General features: G+C 41.6%; 5 protein-coding genes and 1 pseudogene across 5 annotated transcripts; 2 read left to right on the forward strand and 4 right to left on the reverse strand.

Moving 5' to 3' along the window:
- Window positions 1–2536: 2536 nt before the first annotated feature.
- LOC133740481 (3-oxo-Delta(4,5)-steroid 5-beta-reductase-like) lies at window positions 2537–4333 on the reverse strand. Its single transcript, XM_062168430.1, has 2 exons — window positions 3961–4333; window positions 2537–3874 (listed from the first exon to the last, which is right to left on the reverse strand). The coding sequence occupies exons 1-2, from the start codon at window positions 3997–3999 to the stop codon at window positions 2750–2752; spliced, it is 1164 nt and encodes a 387-aa protein (XP_062024414.1). The 5' UTR covers window positions 4000–4333; the 3' UTR covers window positions 2537–2749.
- Window positions 4334–4508: 175 nt separating this feature from the next.
- Window positions 4509–6216, forward strand: LOC133740482 (protein TRIGALACTOSYLDIACYLGLYCEROL 5, chloroplastic). Its single transcript, XM_062168431.1, has 4 exons — window positions 4509–4667; window positions 4754–4798; window positions 5623–5655; window positions 5771–6216. The coding sequence occupies exons 1-4, from the start codon at window positions 4628–4630 to the stop codon at window positions 5923–5925; spliced, it is 273 nt and encodes a 90-aa protein (XP_062024415.1). The 5' UTR covers window positions 4509–4627; the 3' UTR covers window positions 5926–6216.
- Window positions 6217–6523: 307 nt separating this feature from the next.
- LOC133739569 (uncharacterized) lies at window positions 6524–9107 on the reverse strand. The gene is made up of 5 exons (XM_062167350.1): window positions 8723–9107; window positions 8218–8332; window positions 7495–8118; window positions 7225–7402; window positions 6524–6974 (listed from the first exon to the last, which is right to left on the reverse strand). Exons 1-5 carry the CDS (start codon window positions 8797–8799, stop codon window positions 6949–6951), a joined length of 1020 nt encoding a protein of 339 aa, XP_062023334.1. The 5' UTR covers window positions 8800–9107; the 3' UTR covers window positions 6524–6948.
- A 2836-nt stretch (window positions 9108–11943) lies between these two features.
- LOC133740440 (protein arginine N-methyltransferase 2) lies at window positions 11944–13320 on the forward strand. The gene is made up of 3 exons (XM_062168400.1): window positions 11944–12265; window positions 12349–12744; window positions 12823–13320. Exons 1-3 carry the CDS (start codon window positions 11989–11991, stop codon window positions 13134–13136), a joined length of 987 nt encoding a protein of 328 aa, XP_062024384.1. The 5' UTR covers window positions 11944–11988; the 3' UTR covers window positions 13137–13320.
- Window positions 13321–14318: 998 nt separating this feature from the next.
- Window positions 14319–17700, reverse strand: LOC133740438 (subtilisin-like protease SBT1.7; annotated as a pseudogene).
- A 974-nt stretch (window positions 17701–18674) lies between these two features.
- LOC133735330 (subtilisin-like protease SBT1.7) lies at window positions 18675–21458 on the reverse strand. Its single transcript, XM_062162747.1, has one exon. The coding sequence runs from the start codon at window positions 21286–21288 to the stop codon at window positions 18979–18981; it is 2310 nt and encodes a 769-aa protein (XP_062018731.1). The 5' UTR covers window positions 21289–21458; the 3' UTR covers window positions 18675–18978.
- Window positions 21459–23036: the final 1578 nt, after the last annotated feature.

Consider the following 23036-nt stretch of genomic DNA (forward strand, 5'->3'; position numbering starts at 1 on the left):
GATGAGATGAGGGCAGATAAAATCTGAATCCAACTGTCAGTCGTGACTTGTGCCCCCCAAACTTTGTTGAATAAGGCTGTTCGCTCTCCCTTCCGCTTCGATTTGCAACAGTCACGACTGTGACCTGGTGACCATCTGGACTGTCCGACTGGCGGGCAAAAATGTCTTTTCGCTCGGAATAAACCTGATGTGGATTCCCCGCAGCCTTATCTTGGTTTTTATTTTTTTCTCGATAAAATATCGAAAATAATTCATATTGTATCCATCCACGTCACCGTGCCAGTGTTACAATGATTATTTTATTTTATTCTGGATAAGTTCTAAATTAGTCTTTTTTTTTTTTTTTTAACCAAACATCAATTTCATTCATACTCAAGCCAGAATGGCACAGATACATACATTCCCTTGTCATACCAAGGACAAGTTTAGGAAATAGTATGCTAGCACCACTCATTAGACAACCAATGCTCATTTATTCAAAAGCGAGCCTAAGAACTATTAAAGCTAGTGCATAGTAATTAGGCAAAGTCTAGAAAGAAAATAACAAAAAAAAAAATTGCTCCTTGCCCTGGACAGTTGGGCTAGGAGGTTGGGAAAGATAAGCGAACCAAGTCTCTTGCTCTATAGAGACAATCCTCCTGGATCCCAAATGCGAAAACTCATATAGAGCTCATTTGTTTGGATCCTTTTGACTGCAACACACATGATTTCCCTAGTTGGAATATGACCAAAGTTTGCAATGCATTTTATCTAGGCACCCAATAGGAAGTGGGCACCCATCTGTCAAGCCTATCCGCTTGCTGACCGCCTTCTGCCTCCGCGCTAAGGATATTCCAGCCTCGTGCCGCTGCACCATGGAGAACCCCTTCTGTCGCCGTACCCTGGAGAGGTTCGTGGATCTGCCATGGTGAACGTACCTTCTCTCCTGCAGATCGGATCGCAGCAGCATTCGAACAAGCCCGGAGCACCCAAGGCCCTGCCTTAATAGGTGATCGGTGCAGAGAGATTCCAGCCACCACCGGATATAGCTTCATGGTACTACCATTGCAGACAGGATCGCACCTCCCATCGCCACTAATCGATCTCTAGGCCCATCGCCGCTGTTCCCTGAGTCATGATCAAACAAGCTGCATTCGTCTGACCCAACCAGTTCGACCCAAAACTGGCCGTCAAATTCAGTTCCTCACCGGCCTTGAGTCGCTTTCGGCCTGGTCTAAGGTTCTAAAAAACGCTAGGAGCTAGTCGGGCGGTGATCCAGGGACTAGCGCCTAGGGGCCTAGGCGGTTTTTTTTTTTTTTAAATTAAATTATTTTTATGACATATAATAATATAAATAACAATATTTAAAGTCTAAAAATTAATTATAAATATAAAAATAGTCAAAATATAGAATAAATTAGGGTTTACGACCGCCTAGGCCCCGCCTAGAACCGCCTAGTCCCCGCCTAGCCCGCCTAGCACCACCGCCTAGCCCGCCTAGTAGCCCAGCGCCTAAGGGAAACGCCTAGGCCAAATTCGGAGCGGTTCCTTGCCGCCTAGGCGGCCGCCTAGGCCGTTTTTTAGAACATTGGCATGGTCGTATCCCAACCAGATCTACTCCTAATAGCTAATTCGAGAGACCAGACTCGATCATCCCACTCTCAATTCCAAGTTTACTTCAGTGAGTCTCCATCGAGAGACAAACCGAATGAAAATTTGTCGCATAAAGACGACGTTGGATTGCTTCAAGAAGACAGCGAGAGGTAGAGAAAGGTCTGCTTGGTGTTGGTGTCGTACACCATTGATAGAGTTTCCAGCCATGACAGCTAGGGTTTACCAAAGATAGGGACAAGCGGAGAGCCATATGATTTTGATGTAAATTAGTCTATGATTCTACACTAATCTAGGGAAATATGGGTTCATTTAGAGAATTCTCATTAGGCTTTTAAATGAACTACAATAACTAAAGGAAAGAACTTGGCTGACCAGCCCTGGTCAGGAGGGGCTGACCAGGGCTGGTCAGCCAAGTTCTTTCCATAACTAAATTAGTCATTTTATTTAAAATTAGAATGACATTAATTATAAATTTGGGAGCAATATCAAACTAACTTTGACTATCACTATTACACAAAGTTTGATTTGCTACAATATGAGCTACCTTATTGGCCTCATGTGGAGCATAAATAACTCTATAATCAGGGTGTCTCTGAACATAGTTTCCACATCTTCTAAAATAAAACTCGTCATAGAAAAATCTCCTGCATAGCCTAAACCAATATTGCACAATCAATCTCAAAATAACAAGATCATGGTTCAGAAGCTCTGCCATTTTCACACCTTCATGCAAAGCAAATAACTAAAATATATTCAATCAAAAATATTTAAAAAAATCAATATTTCTCAACAAAAATGTCGTCAGCAAAAGCTTTTCTCACATGTATGTTTCAATATGTAATTATTTTGTACACATTTATTAAACGTGTTTCACTCTGAATGCTTAAAGACTCTCTTAAGCTTTTAAAATTTTAAGTGAATCATAAAAAATGAATTAGTCACATAATAAATAAGGTCCTCCAACTTTTTTAAACGAATTTCATTTCATTCTTATTTATGTGGACACTCTCTAGACTTTTAAACGAGGCATAGGGACCAAATTGAGCAAATGGGATATATAGTACCTTCTTTTCTACATTTCAAGTTTTCAACCAGCGCGCTCTTGAAAGCGGATATTTGATCACATACCAGTAAGAAACATAAGAAATCAATTCCATCAAGGCACAATCTTATAAGCCTTTGCTTTATCAATCCAAGCAACGAAGGAATTCCTAGAGTTTCTGAATCCCACAAACCCATGCTCCTTACTCTTGTTCATGCTAGACAACTCGGCTCCTCCACCCAACACAATCTCCACAAGCTCCCACATCCCCACCTCCTCCAACTTCGTCGGCCGCAGCTGATTCTCCCTCACTATCTCATCCCACACGCCACCCTTATCCTTCATCATCTCCACCAAGCTGAAACCCTCATCAAAGCCATACTCCTCAATCTCATACTGCTCCGCCAACACCTTCCACATACGCTTCCACTTGAACACGTCCCCGTTGTTGATGTTAAACGCTTCGTTCCGCGCGTACGGATCAACCGCCGCCCAGATTTGCTGCTCCGCTATCAGATCCGCATCCGAAGCCTCCGAATACGATTCCCAACCCTCTCTCCTCCCCGGAAACCTCAACGGCAACTCCTCGTGCTTGCATATGGCGGCGTACGAGCACATCATGCTCACTATACTGCTCATGCTATAAGGCGACAACCCGAATATGAGTCCCGGCCGGTGAACGGACCAGGTCACGTTTTCATTCTTCCCCGCCTCTTCATACAACACGTCCTCCAGAGTGTAATAGAAGAGAGGGACATTCAACCGTGGCAGATCTTCCGTCGACGGCGCGTCATGCATCTGGACCTTTCCGTACGCGTCGAACGGCCCGTCGTAGTGCTTGGTCCCGGTGAGGAGGCACACGTGGCGGAGATTCGGCGCGTTCGGGATGACGGAGCTCAAAACGTTGCGCAGCATGGCGCCGTTGACGGAGCAATTCTCGGCCTCGGAGGACCGGCTCGTCCAGGTGACGTAGAAGATGTGGGTGACGTCAGTCAACGGAGAAAGCTTGGTTTTGACGTCTTCGGCGTCGGAGATGTCGCACCGGACGTACTCTACCGGGTGGTCGATGTCCCAGTTTGGCCGGGGACGGCGCGCGACGCCGTAGACCTTCCATGGACCGCCGGGTGTGTCTGAGACTGGTAGGATTTCGGCGAGGCTGTTGCCCACTTGGCCTGTCACACCGATCACTAACCCCACGCTCTTTGGTGTTCGTGGCGCTTCAACTTCTTCATACTTTTTCTGCAAAATTTTGATTTAAAATTTGGTTAATTGGGTTTACTGATAGAATAGCTATGAGTATACATATACATAGAAATTATTGTTACCTTGGCAGCGCCAATAGCTCCAGCCCACCACCAGCTCATGATTTTTGAGTCTTCGCTGTTCTGCTGCTTCCTTTTTAACTTGCAGGTTTATGCCGCCGCGCGTCAGTCATGAGTCATGACATTGTTGAAGAGTTCATAGTGAATATAAAATTGTTCTTCCGCCAAAAAAAAAAAAAAGAATATAAAATTGTTCATGGTTTTCGTTTTATCTGGCAAAGTTATCTTTGTCTTTTTAATCATGCATGAATTAAAAATAACACCTTATGTCAAATTGTGAATTATGTAATCTACATTAATACTCATGATAGTAGCTAGCTGAGATTTGTCTCTTTTGGTTTTGAATTTCTTTGTTTTCTTATCGGGTTGGTGGCGGGAGAATAATAAAATATTTGAAGTAAAAGGAAGGGGGCCTAAAAAGAAGAAGGGACCCTGTCCAATTCTATTGAAATATAACGGGGTTGGCCCAATTTTGTTGAGATGAAAAGTGGGTTTGGTCCAATCCTAGCAATGGACCAGGGTTATTTTCGTAATTCCATTGCCCACGGGTTAATGTTATCTCTTTGGCAAAGCAAAAATGAGAGAGCAGAGTCAGCAGCAATCGGACCCGGATCCCTGGAGCCGTTGTTGAAGCTTTGATATTACCCGCCTGCAATTTACAGAAGCAGAAATGGTGATTACCAACTTTAATGGAGCCGGGGTTGGATTTGGTATGATTTGAAAAAAGCTTCTTGGGGTTCTCTTCTATATTGTTTGCGCTGTGACCCTTTTGACCAATTCGAGTTTTTCTCTGTAGGATTCGGCGTTGGCTGCGGTTTTGGGGTTGGATGGGGTTTTGGAGGTTAGTTCTTCCCTCCTCTATTCACTTGTTTCTTGCTTTTCTATCCTTTCTGTTTGATTTCACGATTGATTGGCTTGTTCACTGTGCTTGAAACATTTTAGTTGCGTAGTCTGAGTTTATCTGATTGGAAATTAAGGGGTCATGATTGTCGTTAACTAGTTTCGGGAGCAACCACAGTAAATTTAGAAGGATTCCAAACAGTTTGGTGTGAAATTTCATTGCGGCATGTTAGATTAATTGGGTATTTCTATCTAGCTACAGATTGTTCAGCCACAAGGGAAACGATGTAATCAATATGCCAGAGGTTGAAGACTATGTCATCTCGTGTGGTCATTGGGAGGTAGAATCGATGCCATCTTTAAAGAACCGGAGGGTTGTGGGATATCAGTGATGTCTTGGTCCTAGCTTTTGCTGATTCTTCCTTTACTTGAAGAACTGTCAAAATGTAGGTTGGACTAGCATTAGTTGACACTCGTTTGGGAATAAGAGAATTAGGTCACTGTAACTAGAGGCTTATTTAGGATGGTTGTGAGGTCAGTGGTGTTGGTTTTTCTTGTAGGCAGGTACTGCAAGTCTGCGGCTAAAATGCATATTAGGATTTGAGAACTTCGGGGAGTAGAGGAATAGTAGGCTTATCTTATGCACATTTCATTCATCGCTTTGCAGCAGTGTTTTTGTTTTTTCATACTTAACTTTAGAACTGCAAGAGCTTGTTTCCCAATTGCAGTGGACACATTGTAGTTAACAACTTTTGGGATCATATATTTCTTGATTCGCTTGTATATCCTGAGCATTTGCTAATTTAAATTGTTTCTTTGCTACAGGCACACCTTTGAATATCTTGGGTCTTGGTGTAGGTATACCCTTTTAGTCAAACTGGAATCTTAAAGTTAAATTTCCAGAAGTATCGTATCTATGTCAAGTAGATAAGATGGTGTTTATATCATTGATGTGGCATATTTTGTTTGGAAGGTGGAGGCTGTGGTGTTGGACTGGGTCTTGGATGGGGCTTTGGCACTGCATATGGTAGTCAGTATCATTCATCTGGGGTCACATTTCACGGTATAGAGGTCGGCAAAAAGGATCACGAACAGAAAAACAATCAGGACGTTCATGCTTCGCAATAGCCTCAACTAAGCTAATTTTGCAGTAGGTGACCGAGTTCATAACCTCAGCTCCGTGAATGTTGCATTTTTGTGACTGAAATGATAATGTCAGCACCCCTGAAGTTGCAGTTTTAATGTCAGCACAAGCCACTGTGACTTCGAAGATTGTCAACTAGCATGTATTTAGTCCAATTTGCACTCGGTTTGTCCATGTAGAGAAAGAATAAAGCTGGAGAACGGAGATTCTCTTGGTGTTCAGTATTCATTTGATTTATAGAGAGAGATCTCAAGTAAAATTTATTTCCATCATAATTATCACTCTTCATGATAAAAGGTTCATTCTTCATCATAAATTTAGAACTAACGAGGATCTAGACTAACAAACAAAGATTAACTATTCCTACCACAGTTCTACTATAATTTCGTGTCTGTTATTAGGCTGCTGAAAGAGACCAACCAGATGGCACTACGATTCAACGTCTGTCCAAGGTAACAATTTTTACGTCCAACAAAGATGAAAATAAATATAAGGCGGAGAGTAACACCTGAACTAATAAGATTCTATTCATGCTCATCCATCCACATGCACAAGTGAGCCTTGGTTATATAACATCAAGTGTAGGAAATCTGAACTTTCACATACTACACAATTAGTACCACTACATAAGAAGTGCCTACAGTAAAGAGAAATTATATTACAAGATCCAGTGGAGCTGAGCTATCGTCATTTGGCTAACAAACTTGGCACAGTATTTTTGATATTGTTCGTACTATATTACAACAGAACTTACCCTCCATCAAAGAAATCAAGATTAAGAGATGATACAGGAAAACAACAAACAAAAACAGAAGAGGGATTCTTTGAAGGTTCCAGGTGGTGTTTGCCGTTTGGCACTTCATGTATGAACATATTCTGTTCAATAGACAATATTTCCTACCTCTATCTCCATCTCTGACAACATATATAGAGTTTTTCAATGAACTGAGACCCATTTCTCCTCCTGCTTCCACGAGCTACCAAAAACTGAGGAGAGGGTCACATCCTCAGATTGCACGGAATGCAATCAAAACTGCAAAGAGAGAGTAATCAGCACAAAGAAAGCAAACTCATGAATATCCATCGAAGGAAATGGCAGATAGAGGGAAGGGGGGCATACATCAAAGGAATAGGCAGTAAAAGATGAATTACATGGATAAGCAACATATCTAAGCAGACCATACTTATATTTAAGACAAGACTGACTTTTCATGTATTGCATCTCAAAATACATATGCTGGGCATGTGAAAACAAGAAATTGTCAGGGCTCAGTGAAACTTACAAATCAAGCAAAGGAGAAGAACAATCCAAAAAGCTACATGAGCAGGCCAACTATACTGCACATAGTACTGAGATCGTTGAAGTTGTCTCTGTATAGCTCCATACCAGCCATATAATTGTTTATCATAGCAATCACTATCCAAACAGCTCTTGCTTCTTTCATAGCAAGCATCAATGCCCTAAATCAAAACGAAGAGTTTTCTTTAGTAACACATAAAAGAAAAGTGAAGTTCCAAGAGTAAATTAAATCCAAGCACCAAAGCACACACACCTTAGTCAACTGAGTAGATGGTAACAATGCAGCATCAGTGTCTTCATGACGGTCCACTGCCTTCCACTTCCTAAAACCATTCTTTGACCACTTCAACTTCGATGCAGATTCCATGGAACTAATAAACCCAGAGAAACTGGGTATCTTTCGCACAGGTTGTTCAATCATCATAGAAGACGAAGATGGTAAGTGACCATCATCATAGACCGCAATCTTCCAGGAACCAATATCAGCACTAGCACTAGCTGTCCTCCTATGCCCATGTAACTTCTCCTCCCTAGCCTCCCGGGAACCCCCTGAACCGCATGAGTTCTTTGAACAATCTGGTGCTGATTCTCTATCCGTCACTCGTAGGTTTTCAATATCCTTACTCTTAGCAAGAACTTTCTCTTGAGAAGCAGTCAGTCCAGAAAGAAAAGAAGCTAGTTCGTTACACTCTCCTTCGTCCAAACGCACCCAAGGCAGAGAAGTCTTGCCCTCAGAAAAGGCAGATTCCCGTAATGCATTTTCAACTTTAGAAATCTGGTCCTCCATAGCAACAATGAATTCGCGGTGCCTGTCTCTTGCGTCTTCACTTGGGCCTCTGGCATAACTTGCCCTGACTGCTCGTGCAAACTCATCTAACTGCATTTCAAATTAAAATAATTGATCGATTAGTCACTCCAAGATCCACAGCTGGGAGAAGCAGACAGTGGTGGAAGGAGAGAGAGTGAGAATGAGGACCTGCCATTTGGTAGTTCCAAGAGTAGTGCGGAGATCCCTGCAGAGTTCGTCCGGATTCCACATACTGGAAGTGTCTTTCTTGGCGTGAATCCATGTTCTATATGTAGATTCCATCCTTCAAAACCACATCAACAAAAATACTAACAAATCAATAACAACCCAGAACCAAGCTGAATGCCATTTTCCGCAGTCGTTACACATTGCACTACAAAGAACAGTTGCTCACAAAAAACCCCAATTCAAATTTCACTAGCAAACACATTGGAAATGAACAACACTAACTCAACCAGAACTATTTCCAAAAATTGCAGGAGCTGAAGCAATTTAGGAATCTTAATTTGTAAATCACAGAATTTCAAATAATTGGGCCGAACACGAAAAAAAAAAAAAAAAAAAAATCCCCTGATCTTTTCCTAAATTCAAATCAAATTAGTAATTGGAAAATTTCATGTATGCACAATTAGAACCCTAGAGAAAAGCTTGAAGGGAGAATAAGAAATGGTACCTGTCGGCAGATTCTTGAACTTGCTCGGCCGCCGAGAAATATGGATCCTTCTCCCACCGATCAAAACTGGACGCCATTTATGAACCACCACCGCGATTCGTATAATCAAATACACCCCCACAAATTTAACAAACTAAACTCGTGTAATCTATGGATAAATACTAACGAAAACCCTAGCTTAAAATATTTTCAAATTGGAAATGGAATTTTGACTCCAAAAAATTGACAATTCAAATGTGAAATAGAAAAACGACGTCGTGGAGGGAGAGATGCCGTTATTTGGAGTTGGCAGGAGAAAGAAGAAGAAGAAGAAGAAGGTGGTTTGGGAGAGAAGCTAAAAATCCAAAAACCATTTCTTCCCCTTTTTCTTTTTCTGTTTTAACGAGTTGAAGCTTGTCGCGGGTTTATTAGGAACACGTGAGTTTCTACGACCGAAACGACGTCGTGTGGTGGGTCAGGTATATACGGTTTTGGGGTGCGGGGTCAAAATTGGGGGATTAATAAGAGAGTGATGGCGATGGCGATGGCGATGGCGAGTAATATTGACCACACTGCAATGGCGGCATTATTATGGGCTTGGCAACTTGGCAACTGTCCGGAAGGTTTAAACAAACGAGTGCGAGCAACAGTGAGCTTTTTTGGCGAATCAAACTTGATTGACTGGCGCCGTTCCGTTATAGGAGGGTTCGGTGGATTGTTGCCATGATTCAAGATTCTAAAAACCATTTGATTTTTCTTCTTTTTGGTGAATTATTCTAACTTCTCATAATTCAAGTTGCCGTTTCAATTCGGGTGACCTATATTGAAGGTATAGTTTTAAACCACATTAACTAAGTGAGCACTGTTTTCATTGGAATTAGTGTTTTTGAAAAAGAGAAAGCTCAATGAGATTTTTAATTGACGCCAGGAATGTTTGGCTTCAATCTAGGCAATGCTTGATGTTGGAAATCATTGTGCCTTCTACATGTTGACGCTTTGTCGTCGAGCATCATTTTGACGTTCAGTTCTCTTTACTGCCTGAGTCAATACGGTTTCCTACACAGTGTTTCTCTAGGGTGAGCAGGGTGAAAGTGAGTGAGGTCATTGTTTCCTCTAATTGCGTGTTTGGTGGTGGTAGAGAGTAAAGACGGCAAACATATTGGTCCAGTTCGAAGGTCGTCCTGACTCCAGGTGGTGATTGCTTTAGCACCGGAGCTTGGGTACGAGGTTACTGGTTATTTCCTCGACTTGTCGGCAATCGAGATCACCATATTTTACTAGGGAGGATGACATCCTGACATCATGGTGAGGTTGTATAGCTAGGCCTTTGTTGTTCCACTTTGGAATTGGGCCTTTAGGCCTCGTTTCAAGGATATGGACATTACTTAATTTTATTTTCGTTTTGAGTATGTACTAGCAGAATATATTCTATAAGTCCACGTATCATAATTGCGTGCTTGGCGTGAGTATTTAACAATCTAGATTTCCTTTGAAAGCTATATGTTTTTTATTAGCTATAAACTTGGGGTGCTTTCTGTTATGTAATAAGTAGTCGTGTACCATTGTAGATGTTGCCTATTTCTATTCAACGGAAAAATGGGAAGTTTGAAAGTTTCCCCAAGATGAACAGTAAAGCCTTTCAAAAAAGCTAACAGTTAAAGCCTTTCTTCGTTTTATCATCTACTTACCTAAGTAATATATAAAAGGGAAAAAAATACAAACAGTACCCGACCTAAGGCTCACTCTGAATTTCTATACCCAAGTTTTTGAAACTATCACAATGGTACCCCAAATAGCCAGCCCGACCCAACTTTCGTACATGCCGTCCATGACAGCGTTAACTGTCATGCCCACGTGCAATTTTAGATGGGTATTTGGGTCATTTCCTTACCGAACCTTATTTGTCTCCTCCACCGAAGCCAGACGCACATCCCTTCTTCCTCCCCTCGTCGCCTCTTTCGTCTTTGATTCTTCCGCAACGATAGAAGCTCAGCCATCCAGATCTTCATCAAATGGACCTGCAGATTCCTACATCGGCAGCCTGATTAGCCTCACCTCTAAGTTTGAAATTCGCTACTAGGTTGTCCTCTTCGACATCAATACCGTAGAATTTAGTATTGGCTAGAGAAAAGGTATTGCAAAGACCGCACCTTTTTGGATTTGTTTAGCATTTGGGTCCCTTTTATTTTTGTGAATTTCATCTGGGTTTTGTTGGGTTGTAATTGAAAAATGGATTTGAGCTGCTTTATGTGATTTGAGCCTGTGTTCTTCCCTAACCTCCCCTAAAGATGCTTGCCGATTACCCTTGGTCTGCTCTGCGTTTGGATCTGCAAATGGCCAAATGGTTATTAGAAGCCATTGACAGGGGTCATTAGAGTGTACTGCAACTGGGGGTGGATGTTTGTTTATTGTAGCTTTAGTTGGTTCATTGAGGAATGCAGATCACGTGTTTGTGAAAATGCCTGAGAGGGATTGGAAAAATTTATACAGATGAGAATTGGGGAAGAAGAGATAGCTGGGTTATTAAAATAAGGGGAGCAAGTGATGGACTCAATCCCAAGTTGTTTGGGAGCGTTTTTTAGCCTCAGACCACCGAGACCAAAGTGATGATGACTAGTTAGCAAATGATCAGTTGCTCACCATTTGGATCAGAATGACTTCATATTTGCTGCTGAGCTGCGTCATGTGATGACAAATCTTGAGGAGAAGCTCATTGATGAGGAAGTGGATGAGATGATTCGCGAGGCTGATAAGTTGATGGTGAATTGGTAATGGAAAGATAAATTATGAGGAGTTTGTGTGATGTTGGCTAAGTGATAACACACAGTAGATCAAAAAGAAAAGAAACAAATGAGAATGGTGGACTTTGGAGGGTTGGTTCACAGATGACATGGTGGGAATGGTGGAGGTAAAGACAGAAGGGTCAGTTTTACCCCTAAAAATATGCCACGTGGCATGACAGTTAACGCCGTCATGGACGGCAGGTACGAAAGCTGGGTCGAGCTAGCTATTTGAGGTACCATTGTGATAGTTTCAGAAACTTGGGTATAGAAATTCAGAGTGGGCCTTAGGTCGGGTACTGTTTGTATTTTTTTCCCTATATAAAAGCCTTTCAAAAAAAAAAAAGTAATATATAAAAGAAAAATGTTTCATAATCCCAAATTTCAGAAAAATTTGGGTTATACGCGTAATATCAAAAACCTCTGCGGAGGTAATATCAATTTTTCGTTAGTTGATAAACCACGCTCAAGGGTTTACACTGAAACACACACACAAACACTAACAGAATGGAAGAAGGCGGCAAGCAACTATGCGAGGCGGCGAAGAACGGCGACGCCGAGAAGCTCAAAACTGTAATAGACTCCGGAGCCGACGTTTCGTACTTCGACGGCGAAGGCCTCACTCCGCTTATGCACGCAGCCCAGCTTGGCCACGCCGCCGCAGTGAAGGCCCTTCTGGAAGCTGGTGCCCCCTGGAACGCTCTCAACCCTTCCAATCTCTCCGCCGGCGATTTAGCCATGAACGCCGGTCACGAGGAAGCCTACGAGCTCCTCCTCAATGCCGGTGAGTGATTCACATAGAAAGAAATGAGTCTGATTTTGATTTTATTCGAAGCGAAAATCGTTGATTTTGTTTTGTTGAATTAGGGATTCAAGCTGAGTTGGTACTGGGAACAATTGCTAGGAGAGAAAATAACAATGGGGAGTGGAATGATGATTACTTGGAGGATAGAGTGAGCTTTAGTGAGGATAAGTTGATGGATGGCGAAAATAAGGCGGTGATGATGGCTTGGGAGAATCCATTAATGGAGGCACATGCGAAAGCTGTGTGCTCAAATGGGGGTCATATACTGAACATTGGATTTGGGATGGGTCTGGTGGACACTGCCATTCAGAAATACTCCCCTGCTTCGCATACTATCGTTGAGGCTCACCCTAATGTTTTCCAGCGTATGCTTGATGACGGTTGGGATAAGAAGGAAAATGTGACTATAATTTGTGGCCGGTGGCAGGATGTTGTGCATGAACTTCCGACTTTTGATGGTGAGTGAATGTGGAAATGAGTGTGTGACCTTTCAATTTCGAGGTTTGAAATGTAATGTTGGGTTTTTTTTTGTGCAGGGATTTTCTTTGATACGTATGGAGAGTATTATGATGACCTGAGAGAGTTTCACCAGCAACTTCCGGTGTTGCTGAAGCCCGGGGGAATCTACTCTTTCTTCAATGGACTTTGTGGAGGTAATGCATTCTTCCATGTAGTTTACTGTCACATAGTTCAGCTAGAGCTTCAGAGTTTGGGTTACTCTACACAGTTCATTCCCTTGCCTGTTAAGGATTGCTTAGGAGAACAAGTTTGGGAGGGTGTCAAACAGAAGTATTGGCAGCTTGATACATATTACCTCCCTGTATGTCAGTCCTTGGAGGATTCAGAATGATACTTGGATCCTAGTTTTTACTTTTAGCTTTTGTCATTGTAACTTTACCTTTCTTGATTGGTTTCCTGCTAAATGGATATTACAATTGCTGCTTCTCATAACTCCTTGTGCTCACTGGAACCTGACATTATTGGCATAAATAATTGCAGCCTATCAGATATATACATGTGCAATTTCTGAGAATGTTTGGCTAGATTCCTTTTTCTTACCTTAGTTTGCGGTGAGCTTCATTGTACTTGTTTTATCTACAGTTGATTTGTTAGTAAGACAAAAAACCAGAATAAAACAGAAAAGAACAACCTTAAATTTATTCATAGAGCCATGATGCCCATTATCTGGATTAAGATCTGGTTGAACAATCTTGGTTAAACTAAATCCGGATGATAGCAATAGGACAACCTACTTATCACTAGAAGAATGAAAATAGGCATGTTCATTTTCTTGACTCGTGCCATGATGAGCTTCTGAGTTTCAAGCAATATTGGAACTTTCTTATAACTTCTTCTTCTTCTTCATTTTTTCCCTTCCTATTTTTAGTAGAGTTTTGCTTAGGAAATGGATCATCGACAATGGGGGTGAAGACTCACGTGGCACTTAAAGATTCTTTTTGGACCAATAAAACCTCACGTACCAAAAATCCCACATTTCCAGTTTTAACATTAAAAATTTATGATTTCAGCCCACCTATTTTAAATGTGCCAACCAATAAAACGTGAAGAAATTTAATAGTCCATGGCAGATTTGATTCTCACTCGTAACATGAGAAATTTGTAAACTAGTTCATGCTCAAGCTTTAAGTATAATCTTTTGGCTAAACTTTGTAGTAATCTAATGGATCCTGGTCATAAACCAATTATTGAGTTCTGAGTCTGAATTCTAATCATTCACATTCACAATTTGAGCATCAGTTCGATTTGCTGGTGATCAGAAGTTCAGAACATCATCATTTAGATGCTTGCTGTAAATGCATGTGTTTTCTGGGAGACTGCATTAACTGTTATGGTTTTGGTTGCAAAATAAGGAAGAGAATCACTGTAGTAAATCAAATTGTATTAGGCCTTGATGAAAATTATGGGGTCATGGCAAGATCATCATCAGTTCATCACCATGATGGTCCAATATTGAATCCTTGATCAGAACTTTTTTTTTCTTCTTTATTTATTTATTTTAAAAAAAAAAAAATTTAACAAAAGAAAGAATGAATGGCCCTATTGCCTATTACTGTGCTTCAAAAATGATGAGCATCTAGCACTAGTTATATGAATACAACTTGGAGAACTTGAGTGCGCCAACCAAAAAAAACATGAAGCAGTTCCAAATTTGTGGAAGATCTGAATCTGGTTATGCTCCATTCATGTCCGTATACATCAACCTCTTAAATGAAAAGAGGTACTTTCATCAGCATGAGCTTCTGAGTTGTTGTTGTTGTTGTTTTTTTTTTTTTTTTTGTGTGTGTGTGGGCCTCTTCTTAGACTCTCAGTAATGTTTTGTTCAACAAATGGAGCCACAATGGAATATACTTTTCTTTTCTTTTTTTGGCATCAGCATTTTAACCTTTCAGTTATAGTTTTGCTAGAGCTCCAGAATTCGAGTTAATCCAAGCAGTTCCTTGGCTGTAATAGATTTTTTTTGGCTAAGCTGTTACAGATTGTTTAGCAAAACAAGTTTGGGAAGGGGTGGGGGACTCTTGCAAAATAGCATTCCTGCCTTTGTTGTTGATAAGAAAATGCCTGAGCAAAGTTGATGTATATGAAGAAGATGGATCAAAGGGAAACATAGTGTATCTATTCTTGTTTTGGTGCAATATAGAGGAAAAGAAAACAAAAGAAAAGAAATTTTGGATCAGTAAGACAATGGTCTTTTTTTGAAAGGAGAGAAAATGGTCTTTGAATGATGCCAAGTTGTTGTAGTGCTTATGGAAAGTAATCAAATAGGTTAAGGACTCATGACATGATCATAGATGTTTTGATCCAATTGGAGTCTTTGAATTTTATTTGTTGTAGTTCTGGGAACAAATAACTAGATCCTAGCGTTGGCGTAGCTCTAAAAAACTTTCTTCTCTATGATGTGGAGAAAGATCTGGTTTAGCAATGCTGTTGAAACTAAATCCACATGATAGCAATAGGACTACCTACTACGTGTTTCCCATTGGACCATTCCAACTTTCCAAGTGCGCAAAGCTGGTTGTACCAGATGGCATAGAACTGGCATCAAAAGTCACAGTATCAGTATAAGTTTTCTTCTCATTTGCTTGGCTGAAACTCAAGGATTTTGGCTTAATCAAGATCTTCACTAATGGGGACTTTGTAGTCACTCGGACCTTGTATCTTGCTGGGGTACCCACATTGGTTAGAGTCCTTGTGTAATTGACAGATCCACCCCCGACTGGTAGCAGCAAGAGATGGGTAGTTGAAATCTCGAACTCTGTATTTCTTTCTTGAGTCACAGGTGGAGTCTCTGTGAGTGAGTTTCTTGATATCTTTCGTCGTGTAATTCATGGCACAGAGGAAGCCTAGGTAGTCCTCCACAGCTAGATCATAAATAAGGCCAGGGTCAAGGGCTCCAACTGGGTTCACGTGCCCAGCTCCATAATCAAATGGTGTTGCAGGCTTTCCAGTAGCAACATCTTTGATTGGTTTTCCATTTCTTCTTGTATAGGATGTGGTCATGAGAGCAGATTTAATGGCAGCAGGGCTCCATTTTGGGTGAGCGGCCTTGAGAAGGGCGGCAAGCCCGCTCACATGAGGGCATGACATGGATGTACCTGAAATGATGTTGTAGCTAACCCTCTTTTTGTCTTCAGGTAGTCCAGTTGGTCCATCTGCACCAGTCCACCCAGCTAGAATATTAACTCCTGGTGCTATCAAGTCTGGCTTGAGTAGTGATGTAGCGACTGGATTGGGTCCTCTAGAGCTGAATGCTGCCACCACTGGTGAGGGTTCGATACCCAACTGAGTCTTTCTGAAAACCAATGTGGCTTCCGGATTAGCATGCGAGGCAATATATCTTCTTATTGCATCACCAGCTTTCTTGCCAACAAATGCAGTTGGCAAGAGATATGGGTCGGCTACAAGTTCTTCTCCATAACCTTCAATGTTTGCCATAATCATCCCTACCCCACCAGCCTTTTTTACCACCACACTCTTTCTGACCCTACTTCCTCCCCGATCGCATACCACAATTTTCCCAGCAACCATCTGAGGAATCAAACTGTTAGGAGAGCATTGATCACCACTTGTGGAGTTACTTGCATTAGAAGCATATACAAGGGGATGTAATCCACTAGATAATGATACTATACCGCGGTCAAGTGCTATACCTCTGTATTTCTTTCCATTTCCAAGACTAACATAAGCTGGGAAGTCCCGGTCTAGTGTTCCAGCACCCACAGTGGTTATCCAAGGTGCATTGTTGGATGAGGTATAGGAAATTGGCCCATCATTTCCGGCTGAACATGACACAAATACTCCCTTGGCCATGGCAGAAAAAGCTCCAATAGCAACAATGTCTGTGGAGAAATCCTCGTATTGTGCTCCCGGAAAAGACAGACAAGGATAAAATGTTGACACCATCTTTAATAGCCTTGTCCATTGCGGCTAGAACATCAGAGCCGAAACAACCTCCAAGCCAGCATGCCTTATATGTTGCAACACGAGCTTGTGCAGCCATTCCCCGTGCTGTCCCTGACGTGTAACCAAAGAGGCTAGCTCCTGGAACAGGGGATCCAGCTGCAATGCTGGAGGTGTGAGTTCCATGGCCGTCATCATCTCGTGGTGATCTTGATTCTAACTTTTCATTCATGGGTCCAAGTGCTGCTTCATACCCTTTTGAGAAAAACCTGGCGTCAATCAGTTTCCTGTTGCAGCTTAAGGAGTTGAAGTCCTGAACCTCCTCGCACTGCCCTTTCCAGCTCCTTGGCACAGGTGCAAGACCCTTGTCATTGTAGCTTTTGCTCTCAGGCCATACACCAGTGTCTACAAGTCCGATGACCACCTTACTCACATTGCCTGATGCTGGGAAGACAGCTTCATATTGTCCTGTTAATCGAAGAAACTCCAGTGTCCGAGTTGTATGAAGCTCATATCTCATCTCAGGAAGAACAGAAAGAATTCCTGACTGCTTTTCAAGCAGCTCAGCTTCCTCACTCGTAAGCCTGGTGGAGAAGCCGTGAACTACATTTTGGTACATGTAAAGCATGTCTGCTGAAGCCGACACTGCTTTCAAAGATGAGCCATACCAATGGTAATGGTCATTGTCAAAGCTTGCTGGTATTTTTGACTTGTCCGTCTGAATGATGTAAGTTTCCTTCATTTGTTGATCTCTCTCTTCTGCTATAACGCAGATGTTAGAGGAAAGCTGAACCATAAGTATTACTAGAAGCATGAAAAGAGGTACATTCCTCATCTTCTCGACTTGTGCCATACCAGCATGAGCTTTTGAGTTTCAAGCAACAGAGGAGTTTTCTTCTAACTTCTGTTAGTATATTTTGTATAGTAAATGTAACGACAATGGAATCGAATACTCACATGGAACTGAGAAGACTTTCTTTGGATCAATTATACTTCTTTTCCGGACCAATGAAACTCACATGCCCAATGGAACGCATATTTCCATTTTGGTATTAAAGATAAAGTTAAAAATCAGAGATCCAATTTGGAAAACGTGATGGGATTGGATTATTATGCTCAAGATTAACATCTGAAATGGATTTAATCATAGTGTCACACAATTTTTTTTTCTGGTCATCTTTGCCTTCACTGAAATCCCCTTATTTTTTCCTGAATTTTAAGCTCTTTACCAGTGTTTTTTTTTTCTTCTTCAAATTAGCTAACCAAGGAGGGGATCTGATTTTTTTTTTTCTTTTCTTCTTTTCATTTTTTCAAAAATAGATAAAAACGAACAAAATATGGATATGTATTCCTCTATCTCTCTCAATGCTATGAGTACTGAAGAAACTTGGAAGAGCACTAGCACTGTAGCAGTAGAAGAGGTAACTCTTGTCTCTGTTCTGGCTTAATATCTGGTGGTCTTGTACCAAGAAATGCAGTGCATTTGAATGTGTTGCTTTAATAAATTTTACAGTGACTGCCCAGCTCCCTTATTCAATCAATATTAGCTGATGTCATTTTTGTGAGGATTTTAGTGTTGTATGAGTGTCTGACAAGTTCCCTGATTTTTTCTTGATTCCTCAGAATCTGAGTTTTATCCATCTGAGAACAAAACTATACAAAATAGAACACCCCTTTGTAGCCTTGTAGGTGGTGGTATGAAAATGCCTGTAGAAGTTTAATTATATATAGGAAGATGGCTACATTATAGCCACAGATTGCGGTCATCAAAACATCATTTAGATGCATGCTGCAAATGGCTGTGTTTTAGACTTTTAGCGAAACTTTATTCGCTGTTCGGGTTTTGACACAATATAGAGGAAGTGAAACAGTGAGACACTGGTACAGAGTAATGAGATCATCCAATAATGGAGTGATTTATCTGTGGCAACTAAAACATAAAAATAAAAATAAAAGAACTTGTGTGCTCTTACTAGAATTCGAAAATGATCAGATTAGATAGCTTAGTTATATGAGTACAACTAGGAAATCCTTTTTAAAGTCAATTCCTTATACAGTTTTGTGTACAATCAATTTTATTTGCCATCTGTTGTTTCCTCCTTTAATTTCAACACTGAATTAAGAAATACATTAACTGGCTATACTTGCTCGGCTGTTGGGATACCAAGAGAGTTACCAGACAAAATCACAATTTATGCAAAGATATACAGTTGGTTTTATGCAGGAACCTTAAAACACCTGATCCGGAGTTAGATCAGTTCTTGAATGTTAATTTATATCCAGGTGTAAGCAATAGGACTACCTACTATGTGTTTCCCATCAGACCATTCCAAGCGACCAAAGCTGGCTGTACCGGATGGCAAAGAGCTAGCAACAAAAGTCACAGTGTATGTCTTCTTCTCATACGCATCACTGAAGCTCAGTGATTCTGGTTCTACGGACATCTTCACTGATCTGGTCAGTGAAGACATTGAGACCTTGTATGTTGCCGGGGCACCCACATTGGTCAGAGTCCTTGTGTACTTTAAAGTGGTTGATGCACCAGTACCACCCCCTTGGCCTGAAGATGTATCTAGAGCAAGAGAGAAGGACGGGTAATTCAAATCTCCGAGGCTGTATTTCTTGCTTGAATCACAGGTGAAGTCCTTCTTAGTGGTTTGCTTGATCTGAGAAGCGGAATAATTCAAGGCACAGAGGAAACTTAGGTAGTCCTCAACAGCAAGATCGTAGACAAGGCCAGGGTCAAGAGCTGCCACTGGATCCACATGCCCAGCCCCATAATCGAAAGGTGTTGCAGCACTTCCAGTAGAAACATCTTCGATTGTTTCTCCAGTTTTGTAGTTAGAATAGGCTGTGGTCATGAGGGCAGACTTAATGGCCGCAGGGCTCCAGTCTGGGTGAGCCGCCTTGACAAGGGCCGCGAGCCCACTCACGTGTGGACATGACATGGATGTACCTGAAATGATGTTGAAGCCCACCCTCCTCTTGTCTTCAGGAAGTCCAGTTGGTCCAACTGCGCCCGTCCACCCAGCTAGGATGTTCATTCCTGGTGCTATCAGGTCTGGTTTGAGTACTTCTGGAGTGACAAAATTTGGTCCTCTAGAGCTAAACGCAGCCACCACCGGTGAAGGTTGGACGCCTAACTCCGTTTCTCCAAGAGAAATTGTTGCTGTTGGATTAGAATCGGATGCAATATAGCTCTTTATTGCGTCACCAGCTTTCTGGCCAACTGCTGCTGTAGGCAAGAAATATGCATCAGCAACAAGCTCTTCACCATATGTTTCGGTGTTGGTCAAAATCATTCCCACACCACCAGCCTTTTTCACCACCAGACTCTTTTGAACCCTCGGAGTTCCCCCTCGGTCACATACCACAATCTTCCCGGCAACCTTTGCCGGAATCAGACTGTCGGGACTGCACAGATCACCACTCGAACTGCTCGCATTGCGAGCATCAACAAGTGGAATCAATCCACTAGACAAGGCCGTTCCCCTGTATAGAGATATACCTCTAAATTTCTTTGCATTTCCAAGGCTGACATAAGCCGGGAAGTCCCTGTCCAATGTTCCAGCGCCCACAGTAGTTATCCAAGGCGCAACGTTGGACAAGCTTCCCGCTTCCGGTCCACCATTTCCAGCCGAACACGATACTAGAATACCCTGCGCCGCGGCAGCAAAAGCTCCAATGGCAACCGTGTCTCTATAATAATCAGACTGCGATCCACCAATAGACAAAGACAAAACATCAACCCCATCCTCAACCGCCTTCTCCATTGCAGCTATGATATCAGAACCGAAACACCCTCCAAGCCAGCAAGCCTTGTATGTGGCCACTCGAGCTTGCGGCGCCATACCCCTAGCTGTCCCTGGAGCGTAACCAAGGAAGCTAGCTCCTGTAACAACAGACCCCGCCGCAGTTGTTGAGGTGTGAGTTCCATGGCCATCGTCATCTCTCGGTGACTTTGATTCTACGTTTTCATCAACAGGTCCAAACGCTGCTTCGTACCCGTTTGAGAAAAACGCAGCACCAATCAGCTTTTTGTTGCAGCTCGAAGAGTTGAATGTCTTTCCCTGCTGGCACGACCCTTTCCAGCCACTCGGCACTGGTCCAAGACCAGTGTCGTCGTAGCTTTTGAGCTCCGGCCACACGCCGGTGTCCACTACTCCGATGATCACCTCACCCATCTTATCCGAAGCCGGTAACACAGCTTCGCTTTTGCCTAGTCCGAGAAACTCCGGAGTCCTAGTTGTGTGAAGCTCGTACCTCCTTTCCGGCAGGACAGAGAGAATTCCTGGCTGCTTTTCGAGCTGCTCAGCTTCCTCGGCAGTTAGCCTTGTTGAGTAGCCATGGATGACAGTCTTGTACGTGTAAAGCATGTCAGCTGAATCGGAGACCGCTTTCAACGACGAGCCGTACCAGTTGACATGGTCGTCGTCGAAACTCGCGGGCATTTGGGACTTGTCCATGTGAATGATGTACGTCTTTTTCACATGCTCACTCTCTTCTGCTACCACCTCACAGTTGTGAGTGATAACCAGAACCATAAGCGTTACCAGAAGCACGGATTTCAATGCCTTCTTCATCTTGTTCAAACCTGAGCTTATGAGTTTCAGGAACAAATTTCTTAGTGCCGACGGAAGTGAAATTCACATATAGGCACTGAGAGATTCTTAGAGATACTTCTCTATTTAAATATTCTCCACTTGGGGCACAATTATATCATATGGTACAAGATTTTTCTTGTTGTTTTGCTCTTCTTTTTAACCACCCTAATAGCAAATTTGATTCTTGTACTCATTTTTCAGGTCTGAAAATGGACGGGGACCTACATAATTGGTGGTACTATGATTAAACATAAAAAGAAGGCTGGTAAATTACTAAATTATGCTTATTTCAATCATTAATGATCAAATGCCATTATTCTGTTGTGGGTGAATTTGTGCTAAACTTGGTGAAAACTAACATTTCAGATGGGTATTACATATCTGGCAATGGATTTAAAGCCTTGTGAAAAGGGTTGGGGTGTTCTATACGCTTCCTCTACCTAAAATCTTCACTATGCAGTTACTTTGTGCAACTGCAACATTTATGCAGGTCATAGTCATTTCATAATCCACATCAATAGAAACTGGCACCATAACTTTATCTGGTTTTAGGAATTTGCTGTTGCTTGCGAAATTGCAACTTCCTATAAGTTAATATCTAATTGTGAAAAAATTATTGGAAACTCTACTGAGTCTACTCGACAATATACCTGTTACTGTGTTTCAGAAGGCAAGGACTCATCTTCCCCTAAACATTTGTTTGGGTGGAAGGAGAGGAAGTAAGAAACTACGAGGAAAACTCCGTTAGTGGAAAGCATGTCGCTAAATCTAAGGTTTAGAGTTCGAATTCTATCACTTTCTCTACCCTGTATTGAAAATGGCCGTGCATTTCTGAATCCAATATATATTTAAACCTTCTTTTTTTTCTTAGCTAATCTTTTGATTGAACCGAAAGTTTTAGTGGAAGTCCCACCGATATTAGCTTAGCCATTTATCATGGTGCCAATCGCTGAGGATGACGATCGTGGCTTCAACTTTTCTAGTCTCACCAGGAAATTTTATTCAGATGAGTCATACACCAATTACCGAAATGGAGTGATATTGGCCGTGGAATCTGAGCTTGCATGGACATAGATTGCATCTTATCAGATTATTTTGTGTGAGCTGAATTATGATATAATCGAAGGTTGACAAGACCATTGAATAATTTGTTTGAGATAATGTTTATTAAGCATAATTTATATGTAGCCATGAAAGAAAGGAAGAAAAAGACTTGCATGAGTTGTATGTTTCCTCCCAAGTCTATTTGCTACTTGGTTGCAATTAGCTGGAAGGTACCCTACCACTACTAATAATTGTTGAGTGGAAGCTTTTGGTAAACATATAGAATCTCATCTCTAACCTTTGTAATTTTATAGATTTTCTCTTTAATTTAAGGTACAAGATCTTTTTAAGAATTAGTTTTTATTGTTTTAAAAAATAAAACAATCATTGAATAATTGATTAAGGCTCGTGAAAATCCTAAACTTATAAGCTTTAAAAATATGGAAAAACTCACAAACAGTACATGAACTACGAGCCACTAATAACTTTCGTACCTCAACTTCAAAACATATCATTTTGGTACCTGGACTTTTCACCCCGACCCAATATTCATACCTGGGAACAGTAAAACCGTTAACGGGGTTAACTTTTCAAGGGTATAGTCGTCCTTTCATTGTTCATCTTCTCAGGATCTCCTATCTCTCTGCAATTCCAGATTTTTCATCTTCTTCTTCATACCTCAG

This window comes from Rosa rugosa, chromosome 3, assembly GCF_958449725.1.
Source record: "Rosa rugosa chromosome 3, drRosRugo1.1, whole genome shotgun sequence".
Lineage (NCBI taxonomy): Eukaryota > Viridiplantae > Streptophyta > Magnoliopsida > Rosales > Rosaceae > Rosa > Rosa rugosa.